General features: G+C 35.4%; 1 protein-coding gene across 6 annotated transcripts in view; it reads right to left on the bottom strand.

The window, feature by feature from the left end:
• EXOC6B (exocyst complex component 6B) overlaps positions 1-13149 on the bottom strand; it is a 537234-nt gene that overhangs the window by 435471 nt on the left and 88614 nt on the right. For all 6 annotated transcript variants that reach the window (XM_036334133.1, XM_036334135.1, XM_036334136.1 and 3 more), the window contains one exon: positions 2082-2286. In XM_036334133.1, coding sequence (XP_036190026.1) covers positions 2082-2286 — 205 coding nt within the window. The remainder of the gene's footprint in view (positions 1-2081; positions 2287-13149) is intronic.

Raw genomic sequence — 13149 nt, 5'->3', positions numbered from 1 at the left:
ATACATTTTACTAATTTTCTTTCATCTCTGACACTTCTATTTATAGAGAAAGGGCAAATAGCAATATTAAAGTATTTCCTCTAATTCCCTTTTAATGTGCATGAATTTCGTGCACTGGGCCACTAGTATATACTATAACATAGGATAATAACATATGCAAAATAGCTATAGGGTGATGAAAGTTTTATTGGAAGAATGAAGGATTATCAGTTAATTAAAAGTCCTGAATTCACAAAACATTTCTTTAGATGACAAAAATATAGCTAACAGTAACCTTTTACATAGAGTGCCACAGTAGACAAATTCACCTCAATCTAACCTGAATTCTACTATAAAATCTGACCTTTACAAGTTGTCTAAACTTGAGCAAGTCACTTCTCTGCCCTGGGCCTTAATTTCTACAGATGAATAAAGGTACCAAGTAATCTCACATTAAATTAAATAATAATCTTCATGGAATCCTCTCTTTTATCAATAAGGAAGTCAAGTTAATTTTTCAAGCAAACCCCAAAGAAAGGAAACATTTAAAAAGGAAGCTTCCACAGTGGCTTTGTACTATACTCTCCTATATTCTGAAAGTTTAGGAAAAATTAGTCAACTACAATAAAGATTTATCTTACAAGATACCTTTATTCCTATACTCAAAACATCACCCATGCCCTGGCCTGGCTCAGGTGGTTGGAGCATTCTATTCCTAGTCTGGGCACATACCCGGGTTGCGAGTGCAAAACAGTTAGAGTGAGCACAGGAGGCAATGTTTACCTCTTCTCTTCTCTTCTCTTCTCTCTCTCTCTCTCTCTCTCTCTCTCTCTCTCTCTCTCTCTCTCTCTCTCTCTTTCCTTCTCTAAATCAACAGAAACATATCCTTGGATGAGGATTTAATTAAAAAAAAAAAAAAAAAGTCAACCAGCAGTACAAAGGTATAGTTTCAATGATTACTTTTGTTTCTTCATCACTAAAAACAGATATGATATCATTATTTCTACCAGGTTTACCATCAATTAGTTTTAAACTTTCCACTCTGCAAAATGTAACACTGACAAAATTAAAAAGAAGAAACGGAAATGAATATATGTATTCCCTTAGGAAAGGGATTCTCAATAGGCAAATCTCCTCTGCAGAATCAGACAGACATCTGAGAGGTTAGCATATGACCCAAACATGGCCCGCTCCCTCCTTCCTCACAGAATAGGAACCACAAATGACTTCTTCAAGAACACAGTTGTAGGCAGAATAAAAAATTTAAAAAAAAAACTTTCCATAAACAAATGAATCCTCTATTTATTGTTGCAGGCTACATCATAAGGTATACTAAGAAATTTTAATAAAATCAATGTGACTTATATTTCAAAAAAGCAAGTAGCACTGCAAATCATTCCTGCTCTTTTATTCATAATACAAAAAAAATCCAGATACTTCTTGTGGTGTTGGTGACTTAAAGATGACGAAATTAAAGGAAAAAAATCTAAAGATTTCTAATATATTTGTTAATTTATAAGCTGTAAATAAATCCCTTCTATGATCATAATTCACAGCATTTCCCATAGGCCTTTTTCATTGACACCCAATGATACAGAAATAAAAATTACAGAAATATTCAAATCTATAACATGACAGTTTGCTTACACAGTAAATAATCAACCAAAAATACCTGCAGCACAAATTTGCTCATTAACTAGAAAGAGAACTTTTAAAAATCTTGGGCTTCAAATCATATCCAAAGCCAAAGGTAGTATTTAAAAACAAACAAGCAAACAAACAAAAAACAAAAACCTCATCTAAGCCCCAATATAAATCATTACAATCAATCAGTAGTTACTGAACATGCACACAGAAAAAAAAAATTATATATATATATATGTGTGTGTGTGTGTATATATATATATATATATATATATAATATATATATATAATTAATTCCTTTCTCTGTTAAGAAAATATAACACATTTTTTAATTGTGTGTTCCCAGAAAGATGAAGGACTTCCCTAAAATGACAAGAAATAATTAAGACACAAAGCATAAGAATTTAACAAAACACTTGCAAAGTCATTGCCCAACCTGTCATAAACCCAAGACCTACTTGCTTCATGGCAGTCTCTCCAATTTTGTCTGAATGCTTGCGGATACTCTCCAGAAAGTCTTTGAGATCAGACATGGAGACATCCTTAATTTCTTCACGAAGCTTAGGGATATTATCCACCATCACCTTGCAGAATCGATAGTGGCTCACTTGAGGCAGATAGGTATGCTCTAGATGTTCCAGAGTTTTCAGTGCAGGGTAATGCCTATAAAAGGAATTATATCACCTTTAGCTCAATTCAGTCTGTTTTAGGGTCACAGATATATTCCTCAGGCAAAATTTCTAGCCTGTACATTAAGACAAATACAGTATTAACTTTTTTAATAAAAACATCCATGGAAAATCTCAAATTATTAACAATTAATAAATATATGCATTAAAAGACAAGTAAATTATAATAAAAAAATATTCTTCTCTTTTCTTTCAATTTCATGAAAAGATTTTTAAAGCAATGATTATAACACTGCATTGCAGACTCTATAAAATATGTAGATATAATATATATGGCAAAATAGTACAAAAGAGGAAGGAAGAAATGGAGCTAAGTTGAAGCAAAGCCACTACATTATACCAAAATTGTACCACCAATGACCTAAAGTAGACTGTAATAAATTAAGATACAGATTATAATCCATAGAGCAGCCTCTAAAAAAATAACTCAAAAATAATCATTAAAAAATTAACAGGTGTATTTTTAAATATCACACTAAAAATTATTGAACACCAAAAAAGGGAGAAAGCAGAAGAACAAAAAAGACATGAAAAACACAGAAAACAAAAGAGCAAAATCCAACCATATCAACAATTACATACACTCCAACTAAAAGGCAGACATTGTCAGAAAGGATTTAAAGAGCATGATATGATTATATGTTGTCTATAAGAAACATACTTTAAATTCTAAGAAACAAATAAGTTACAAAGCAGAAAAAGTAAGATATACCATGCAAAAAGTCATCATAAAAATGCTTAAATAGCTATGTTAGTATAACAGAAAATAGTTTAAGACAATAAATATTGCTGTAATACAGAGAAATATTTCATAACGATAAAGGGACAGTATTTATCTAACAGGAAGAAAAGCTTCCATAAGCATAAGAAAATAATAAAGGTGACAAGGTAAAAACAAAATAAGCTATGCATTAAAAGAATAAAGAGAAAACAACAACCTGGTAAAGATTATCTGCAACATATACACTTAAGCTTTTTTAAAAGCAGTGAACAAGAAAAGTCTTAAAAGAATTTTTTAGAAGGCCCATATCTGAAAAAAGAAGTTGAACTGATATGTTAATAAATCCAAATCAAAAACATAATTTGTCACTCAAACTGATAAATATTTTTTAAAAGATCATGGGTAACATTTTCAGGGATTTCAATAAATGATAATTCACGGCCTGCTGGTAAACAAATTTGTACTAATGATACAAGTTTTCAATGAAGAATTTTACCAACACAAGTACTCTAAACAGCTACATTTCAAAAATAAACAAACACAAATTAGATGCATAAGTTTCTTGAAATAGTTATATTAACAAATAAAAATACTAATCTAGATGTCAAATAACAAGGAATTAGACACAGTACTATAGACCTATATAGTAAAAGACTAATAAAATAGCAAAATTTTTATAATGCTTTTGTATGAAAATTATTTCAAAAACAGAACTTATAGCTCTGGCCAGTACTGCTAAGTGGTTAGAGTATCAGCCCACGCACCAAAGGGTCTCAGGTTCGATTCCCAGTCAAGGGCACCTGGATTGCAGGTTCTAACCCTGGCCCTGGTCAGGGTGCAGGCGAGAGGCAACCAATTAATGTGTCTCTCTCACATTGATGTTTCTCTCTCTCTCTCTTCCCCTCCCCCTTCCCTTCCACTCTCTCTCTAAGAATCAATTAAAAAAAATACCCTCAGCTGAGAATTTTTTAAAAAAATCCAAACTTACAAGTATAATCATAACATTTTTCAACATTATAAATATGTATACATGTATAGATTATGAATATATATGCATGCATAAACTATATTGCCGGGAGCCGGTCCATGTTTGCTGTTTCAAGGGACCTGGCATATATGGCATACTGTTCTTAATATGTTTGCTCACCTTCTTGGCACTATGTGTTTTAACCAAGGTCTCTGAGAAAGGTTGTTTCCCCAGGTAGGGATTTTCCCCTGAAGTTAGGGAGGGAATAAAACCTCTTAACTAAGTGCCAGGCAGGTAATTAATCACTTTAACTACGAACAATCATGCTTAAGCTACATAATCTTTACTCCCTGGAATGGAGATAAGAAACGCCCTAACCTTTGTAATAGAGATTGATAGGATTGAATCAACTGGTATAAATACAGATGTAACAAGACAGCAAGACACAGAACTTAGAACACAGAACTTAGAACACAGAACTTAGAACACAGAACCTACACACAGAGCTTAGAAGAAGGAACCTACACAGACAGAAGAACTTCGCTGGAGAGAACATGGCAAAAGATCCTGCACTGAACCTGACTACAGAAATTGGCAAGAGAACCTGACTAGAACCTGGTGACTGAACCTGGATGGAGAACCTAGCGAGGGAACATGGCTACTGAACCTGGCTGGAGAACCTGGACAGAACCAAACTGGAGAACCTAGCGAGGGAACCTGGCTGCAGAACCTGGCTGGAGAACCTGGAGAACCTAGCAAGAGAACATGGACACAGAACCTGGCTGGAGATCCTAACCAGAACTTCGCTGGAGATCCAGACCAGAACTTGGCTGGAGATCCTGGCTGGAGATCCTGACTGGGCTGCTGATCAACTGAACGCTGTCTCCGTGTCTTTCCTTCTTCGCCAACTCTGTCCACACCTTTGGGGACCCCTGGACCTGCTGGGGTTGGACCCCAGCACTATATAATCACTAAATATACCCAAACATAAGGACATAGAAAAATGACTAGAAAAATATATACAAAAATGTTAACCATAATTTTTTTCCTTTGGATAGCAACATTATGGTTGATAATTTTCTTCATGTTTTTAATTTCCTAATTTCCAATGATGTATTTATATAGGAAAAATTCAATCCCAAATCTATAAATAAAGTACTTACAGCCCTATTTTAGGTTTTAAGAATGAATTTCACAGTAGTGAAATTCTCTTCTTGCCCAAATGCACTTAATACCACAAACTAAAGATTAGAGATTGGTTTTATTTTAATTTTTTGTTGTTTTTCCTTTGTGTGTTCCAAAAATAAAAAAGTTAGTCCAGCCCGGTCAAATACATAGAGGGAAGAAAGATTTATTTCTTCTAAATTTAGAAATATAATTATAGTTTAATCTGAAATGGTTGGTTTTATTAAATTTTTACAGACTCAAAAACAGTGCAATTCACATGGTTTGTGTAAACAGAATGGTGTTTATAGTACAATTAGGTATAAAAAGCTATGTGCAATAAAATGCAATTCCTCTAGAGAGAAACTTTAGAATGGACAGAAAGCCAGAAATTAAGCCAAAAAGATAAACACACTTTGGGGTTTAGTTATATTTTGGAACATTGTTTATAGAATGAGAAAAATCTAACAATGTTGCCTGCAAGACACATTCACTGATGAGACACATGGCTGCATGCCGAAAACATCTGGTCAACTCCACCAAAGCTAATTAGTATAAAACCCAGTGATTCCTGGCAACAAAGAATGTTACCTTATTTCCCCATTGTCTTTTCTCTATCAAATTCATGTTCCCCTATAACAGATCAAAAAGATTATACAAATTTCTGGTGTATTTCAAATATCAGTGACAGGTTAAAGAATGATAGCCAATTAAACACCTGTATAGCAGACACCAAAAGAAAAATAATTCTATTTCCAACAGCCATGGAAATCTAAAACCAGATTTAGACATTACTTTGGCAACCTCTAAACATTATTAAAACTGAATCAAAAACAAATTCTAAGCTTTATTTGCATGTGTGCTAGCTATCCGCTTCTCCCCCTTATGCAGGTTACCTTATAGTAATGTGAGCAAAAAGAAAATAAATAAAATTTAAAAAGGGAATAAAAAGAAAGGTAACAGGAAAAGAGGTCTAAAATAATTCTATAAACTGAATAACTAAAGTCAGAATAATTTAGGCATGGTCGAATACTATCATGAGAAGAGACTTTAGGCTAATTAAATGCTGGTACTTCCTTGCCATGGTGCAGAACTGTTTCACAAAAATGGTTTTTAAAATTCTAATGTGATCTTTTTTTAAAATATATTTTATTGATTTCAGAGAGGACGGAAGAGGGAGAGAAAGATAGAAACATCAATGATGAGAGAGAATCATTGATCAGCTCTGCCTCCTGGGAACCTAGCCTGCAACCCTAACTTAGGTATGTGCCCTGACCAGGAATCAAACCACGATCTTTGGTCCACAGGGTGAAGCTCCACCCTGAGTCATACCGGCCAGACTAACAGTGATTTTTTAAAGCAGATCACAATTTTTTAAAATTCATAGTATGATAAGAATATGAAATAAAAACTTTCACCACAGAAAATTAGTACCTTTCCTAATCAAAGAGCATCATTAACAACTATTTAATCCCTTCTATGAGCTAAAGATAGAAAGATGGTCAGATATCTTTCCTTAGGGAACATAAAACCTAGTAGTATAATCAGTAATTACAGCTTTAAAAAAAAACAGACTATGCTTCCAGCTATGAAGGACTAATAAGAAACAGACATGAACTTCCACTTTTAAAAAGTAGAATACTGGTGAAAATACATAAAACAATTGTTTTCAGATAGTAGACTTCAGGTAACACAGAACTATACAATCTCTGAAAAAGGGAAACTGATAAGGTGAGCTTAATAATTATCTGAGTTATCTATCAAAAGGTGATTTCTAGATCATGGACAAAGTCAGAGAAAACCCAAACAGAACCCAGCAGCTTAGCAGCATTGGAGTCAGACAGAAGAGTTCAGGAAAGCTGATGTACCTTGAGGTTGTGCAGCAGAATTCAAAAAGAAAAAAGGAGGAATGCAGAAAAGAAATGCAGAAATTTACACAGGGGTTCCCTTGAGTGTTTGCTAAGTACTAGGCCAGGCATAGGAAAAATGAAATTCCATATGGACAGGCAAAACGAAGGAAGAAAAAGTGGGGAAGGGAGGGAAGATGGGAGAAGAGAGAGACAGAGACAGAGACAGATACCATGGAGATGTAAGGTAAACACTTCCAGGAGCTCAGACAGGGTCGAGAAATATTCAAACAGCCAAGCTGAAGAGTCCTTGAGGATTCCTGAGTTACTCAGTGAAGATGAATACTACTCTGAAATATCCCTGATGAAGGTAAGCCTAGTAAAGCTTAAAAACGGAGTTTAAACAAACCTGCAAACAACTAAACTATTTGCTGAAACAAAGACCAACACTCTCTAAGGAAAAAAAAAACACCCCCAAAATCAGGACACATCAAGATAATATAATGTCCATTATGCAATCAAAAATTATTAGACATGATAAGAACAACAACAACAAAAAAGACCTATAACTAGGAAAAACAAAAGCAGTCTGCAGAAAGAGATACAAAATGCCAAGTGACAGAACTAGCAAAGAAGTACATGAAAACAGAGAGTAGAGCTATATACTTGTATTTTAAAATATAAACATAAGAGAAATTAAACATTTTAAAAAATGGAACTCCTAAATGTAAGGAATATATTTTCTGAAATGAAAATTTCACTGGATGGGAATTTTTACACAATGCAAAAAAGAGAAATCAGTGTACTTGAAAACAGCAATAAAACTATACCATGTTGCCCTAACCGGTTTGGCTCAGTGGATAGAGCATCGGCCTGCAGACTCAAGGGTCCCGGGTTCGATTCCGGTCAAGGGCATGTACCTTGGTTGCGGGCACATCCCCAGTGGGGGGTGTGCAGGAGTCAGCTGATTGATGTTTCTCTCTCATTAATGTTTCTAACTTTCTATCCCTCTCCCTTCCTCTCTGTAAAAAATCAATAAAATATATTATAAAAACAAAAACAAAAAACTATACCATGGAAAGCACAGAGAGAAAAAAGATGAGGGGTAAAAAACAGAATAGATCCTCTGTTCCAACATAGATGTAATTTAAGTCCCAGGATAAGGATGGAAAAAGGAGAAAAAAAAATGTTTGAAAAAAATAGTATCTGAACCTTTTCCAGATTTTCTGGAAATTAAACCCACAAATCCAAGAAGCTAAACAAAACACAAGTAGGATATATACACACATGCATCAAAATCAAATTGCTGAAAACAAATGATAAAGACAAAAGTGGGTTTTTTTATATTTTATTAATTTTTTACAGAGAGGAAGGGAAAGGGAGAGGGATAGAGAGTTAGAAACATCGATGAGAGAGAAACATCGATTCAGTTGCCTCCTGCACTCCCTACTGGGGATGTGCCCGCAACCAAGGTACATGCCCTTGACCAGAATCGAACCCGGGACCCTTCAGTCCGCAGACCGATGCTCAATCCACTGAGCCAACCTGGTCAGGGCAAGACAAAAGTTTTACAAAAGATGGAGAAATGGCACATTAAGAATAGACAGACAAATGTAAGACTGATCACATACCTCTCCTTAGAAAACTACATAAGCCAAAAGACAAAGAAATGACATTTTAAGAACTAATTAATCTATAAACTTAGACTTCTATACCCATCAAAAATAGTTTTCAAAAGTGAAGATGAGCCGAAACTGGTTTGGCTCAGTGGATAGAGCATCGGCCTGCGGACTGAAGGGTCCCGGGTTCGATTCCGGTCAAGGGCATGTACCTGGGTTGTGGGCATATCCCCAGTGGGGGATGTGCAGGAGGCAGCTGATCGATGTTTCTCTCTCATCGATGTTTCTAACTCTCTATCTCTCTCCCTTCCTCTCTGTAAAAAATCAATAAAAAAATAAAAAAAGTGAAGATGAACAATAAGATACTATTTCACACCCACCAAGATGGCCATAATCAAAAGACAAACAAAAATAAGTACTGACTGGGATGTGCAGAAATAGAAATCTTCACATGCTGCTGGTATATGGGGGGAAGGTAAAAGCACAGTTACTTTGGAAAATAATCTGGCACTTCCTGAAATTGTTAAACATAGAGTTAAAACATGATCTAGCAATTCTATTCCTACGTATATAACCAAGAGAAATGAAAGCATATCTCCACACACACACAAAAAAAACTTATAAACAAAAATCCATAGCAGCATTACTCAGAAAAGCCAAAAAGTGAAAATAACACAAATGTTCATCAACTAATAACTAAATAAAATGTGATATCCTATATAATAAAAGGGAAATATGCAAATAGGCCAAACAACAGAACAACGGGAAAACCAATCAAAGCATAATATGCTAATGACATGCTAAGGCTGCTCAACAGCTCGCTATGACGGGCACTGACCACCAAGGAGAAGATGCTCTGACCAGCAGTTTAACTTGCTGCTGGGGTCCGGCCAATCAGGACTGAGCGAGATGGGCCAGACATGCCCTGGAGCCCTCCCGCAGTCCCTCCCTGGCCCTATCATGCACCAGTGGGGTCCCTCAGCCTGGCTGGCACCCTCTCGCAATCCGGGACCCCTGGGGGAATGTTGGACAGCCGGTTTCAGCCCGATCCCACAGGCCACTCCCCTTGGGAGGGTGCCAGACTCAGGGCTCATGGCTGGAGAGCGCTGTTGTGGCAGCGTGAGCCTCTCCTGATCAGGACTGATTGGGCACGAGCCTGCGGCAGGCACAGTGGGGCCGAGATGAGCCGGAGCAGCAGGCAGGAGCTGCAGGCGGCATTGGACTTCGGGTTTCGGCTCAATCCCTGCAGGCCACCCAGAGGGATCCCACCTGTGCACAAATTCATATCCCTATAATAAAATATTATTCAGCAATATAAAGAAATGAAGCACTGGTATACAGTACAACATGAATGAAGCTTGAAAACATGTTAAATGAAAAAAGCCAATCACAAAGAACCACATATTGTACTATTCCATTTATATGAAATTCCAGAATAGGCAAATCTATAGAGAAAGAAAGTAAATTAGTGGTTCCCCATAGCTGGCAAGGAAAGACAGGGACCAGAAGAGGATTGGGTAGTGACGTCTAAGAAACTCAAAGTTTCTTTTGGAAAGATTAAGAACATTCTTAAATTGACAGTGGTGACTGTTACACAACTCTGTGAATACACTAAAAACCACTGAATTGTACATTTTAAATGAATGAATTAAATAGTATGTGAATATATCTCAAAAAACCTGATAAAATATTTTAGACAAAAAACTTTAAAGACACAATATAAAAATTAAACAAAAAGAAAGCAGCAATGATTACATTAATACCAAACAACATATATTTCAGAAAAAGAAATATTACCCGGGATACAGAGGAACCCTCCATAATAATAAATGGGTTAGTTCATCAGGAAGATGTAACAAATGCTAAATGTGTATGCACCCAATAAGAGAGAGTCAAAGCACACATAGAACAGAAAAGAAAGCTTATGCAAATCCACAATCATAATGGGCAATTTCAATACTCCTCTGTCAACAATTGACAAATACAAAATTATTAGGATATAGAAAATTTGAACAACCCTATCAACCAAGTGTATCAAAATTACAGTTAAAAAATGCTCCACTTGCCTTAACCAGTTTGGCTCAGCGGATAGAGTGTTGGCCTGCGGACTGAAAGGTCCCGGGTTCGATTCGGTCAAGGGCATATACCTCAGTTGCAGGAGCATCCCCAGTGGGGGTTGTGCAGGAGGCAGCTGATTGATGTTTCTCTCCCATCGATGTTTCTAATTCTCCATCCCTCTCCCTTCCTCACTGTTAAAAAATCAAAAAAATTATTTTTTTAAAAATGCACCACTCACCCTAGCCGGTTTGGCTCAGTGGATATAGAGCATCAGCCTGCACACTGAAAGGTCCCAGGTTTGATTCCAGTCAAGGGCACATGCCTGGGGTTGCAGGCTCGATCCCCAGTAGGGGACATGCAGGAGGCAGCCAATCAATAATTCTCTCTCATCATTGATGTTTCTATCTCTCTCCCTCTCCCTTCCTCTCTGAAATCAATAAAAATCTATTTTTTTTAAAAAATGCTCTACTCAACAACAGACATACATTATTTTGAAGTGTACATGGAATTTTCACCAAAATAGACCACATGATAGGTGTAAAACAAGTCTCAACAAACATAAAAGGTTGAAACCATATTTTTTTTGTATTTGTAAACACAATGAACTGAAATTACAAATAAATTTTAAAATTTTTGAAAAACTCCCCCAATGTTTGGAACTTAACTACTTCACTTTTAAATAGTTAGCAAATTTAATTTTTAAAATCACAAGAGAAATTAGGAAATATTTAAGAAAAGAATCATAAAACATGTAAACTTCAGTTAAAGCACGACTTAGAGAAAAATGTACAGTTTTAAATGGCAACATTAGAAGACAAAGAACCAAAATCAATGCTCTAGGCTTCCACTTTATAAAGCTAGAAAAAAAGCAAATTAAACCCCAAGTAGGCAGGAGGAAGGAAATACTAAAGTTAATAGCAGAGATCAATAGAATAGACAATGGGAGGGGGGGGTGAATCAATAAAACCTAAAGGTGCTTTTTGAAAAAAATTAATAAAAGTGATAAACCTCTAGCTAGAATAATCAGAGAGACAGAAACAAAGAGGCAAAAACGGATAGGTCCTAGACTTATCAGGGTGACCAATTCATAAGGTATATGTCTAATCACTTTATTAGATACCTGAAATTAATACTGAATATCAACTAAAATTGAAAAATAAATTTTAAAAAAGAGAGACAGAGAAGATATAAATTGTCAATATAAAACATAAGCAATGACTGTCAAACTACAGCAGGAAGGCCGGGGAGGGTGGGAGGGCAGGAGGGGGGTGGGTAAGAGATCAACTGAAGGACTTGTATGCATGCATATAAGCATAACCAATGGACATAAGACACTGGGGGGTAGGGGAGGCCAGGGGATTGTCAAGGGCAGGGGGGAAAAAAGGAGACATATGTAATACTCTTTGTAATACTTTAAGCAATAAAAAATAAATAAATAAATAACATAAGCAATGAAAGAGAAAGTATCACTATAGAGATCATACACATGCTAAAATAAGGGAATATTATGAACAATTTTTACTAATGAATTAAACAGCTTGGGTGACATGGACAAACTACTAAATGACACAAATAAGCATAATTTACTGGAGAAAAAAACAAATATGCAAACAACTCAGTACTGATTTTTTTATTATTAAATTTGTAGTTGAAAACCTTCTCACCAAAAACAAACAAATCTCCTTGTCCACGTGCCTTCACTGGTGGACTCAACCAAATATTTAAGGAAGGCAATGCCAACACTATACAAATTCTTCCAGAAAAATCAAAGATGGAATACTTCCCAACTCATTCTATGAGGCCAGCATTAATCTGATACGAAAATCAGAAAAGATGTTACAAAAAAAGAAAAATATAGGTAAATATTCCTTATGAACATAGATGCAAAAATCCTTAACAAAATTTTAGCAGATCATATACCATTTCCAAATGGAAATTATTCCACAAAATGCCAAGCTTGGTTTAACATTCAATAATTAATCAATGTAATTCATCATATAAATAAAATACATACATATATATATATATGTATATATATATATATCCATCTCAATTGACATAGAAAAAGCAAATTTTTCTATGAAAATTTTCATAGAAAAAATTTTTTTATTCCTAATAGAAACTTTCAACAACCAAAGAAAGAAGGGAACTGTCTCAATCATATGAATGGCATGTACCAAAAAAACTATAACATGTTACTTAATGGTGAAATGCTTTCCCCCCTAAGATCAGGACAAAAATATCTTCTGTTCAACACTGCACTACAGGTGCTAGCCAGCTCAATAAGACAAGAAAAATAAACATAAGTACAAAGACCTCCCCCCAAAATTTTCATTACAAAGGGGAAAAAGTGTAACTTTACAATGGAAAAGTCTGTCAGACACCATCTAAGTAAAGTAATCAAAGTGAATATAATCAGTGATAGGACAAATCAAATTTTCTGCCACCTGATAGAATGCAA

The sequence above is a fragment of the Myotis myotis genome, unplaced genomic scaffold (genome assembly GCF_014108235.1).
Source record: "Myotis myotis isolate mMyoMyo1 unplaced genomic scaffold, mMyoMyo1.p scaffold_m19_p_14, whole genome shotgun sequence".
Taxonomy (NCBI): domain Eukaryota; kingdom Metazoa; phylum Chordata; class Mammalia; order Chiroptera; family Vespertilionidae; genus Myotis; species Myotis myotis.
The sequence above is the reverse complement of the archived record's forward strand: the minus strand, read 5'-3'. Positions and strand labels throughout refer to the sequence as shown.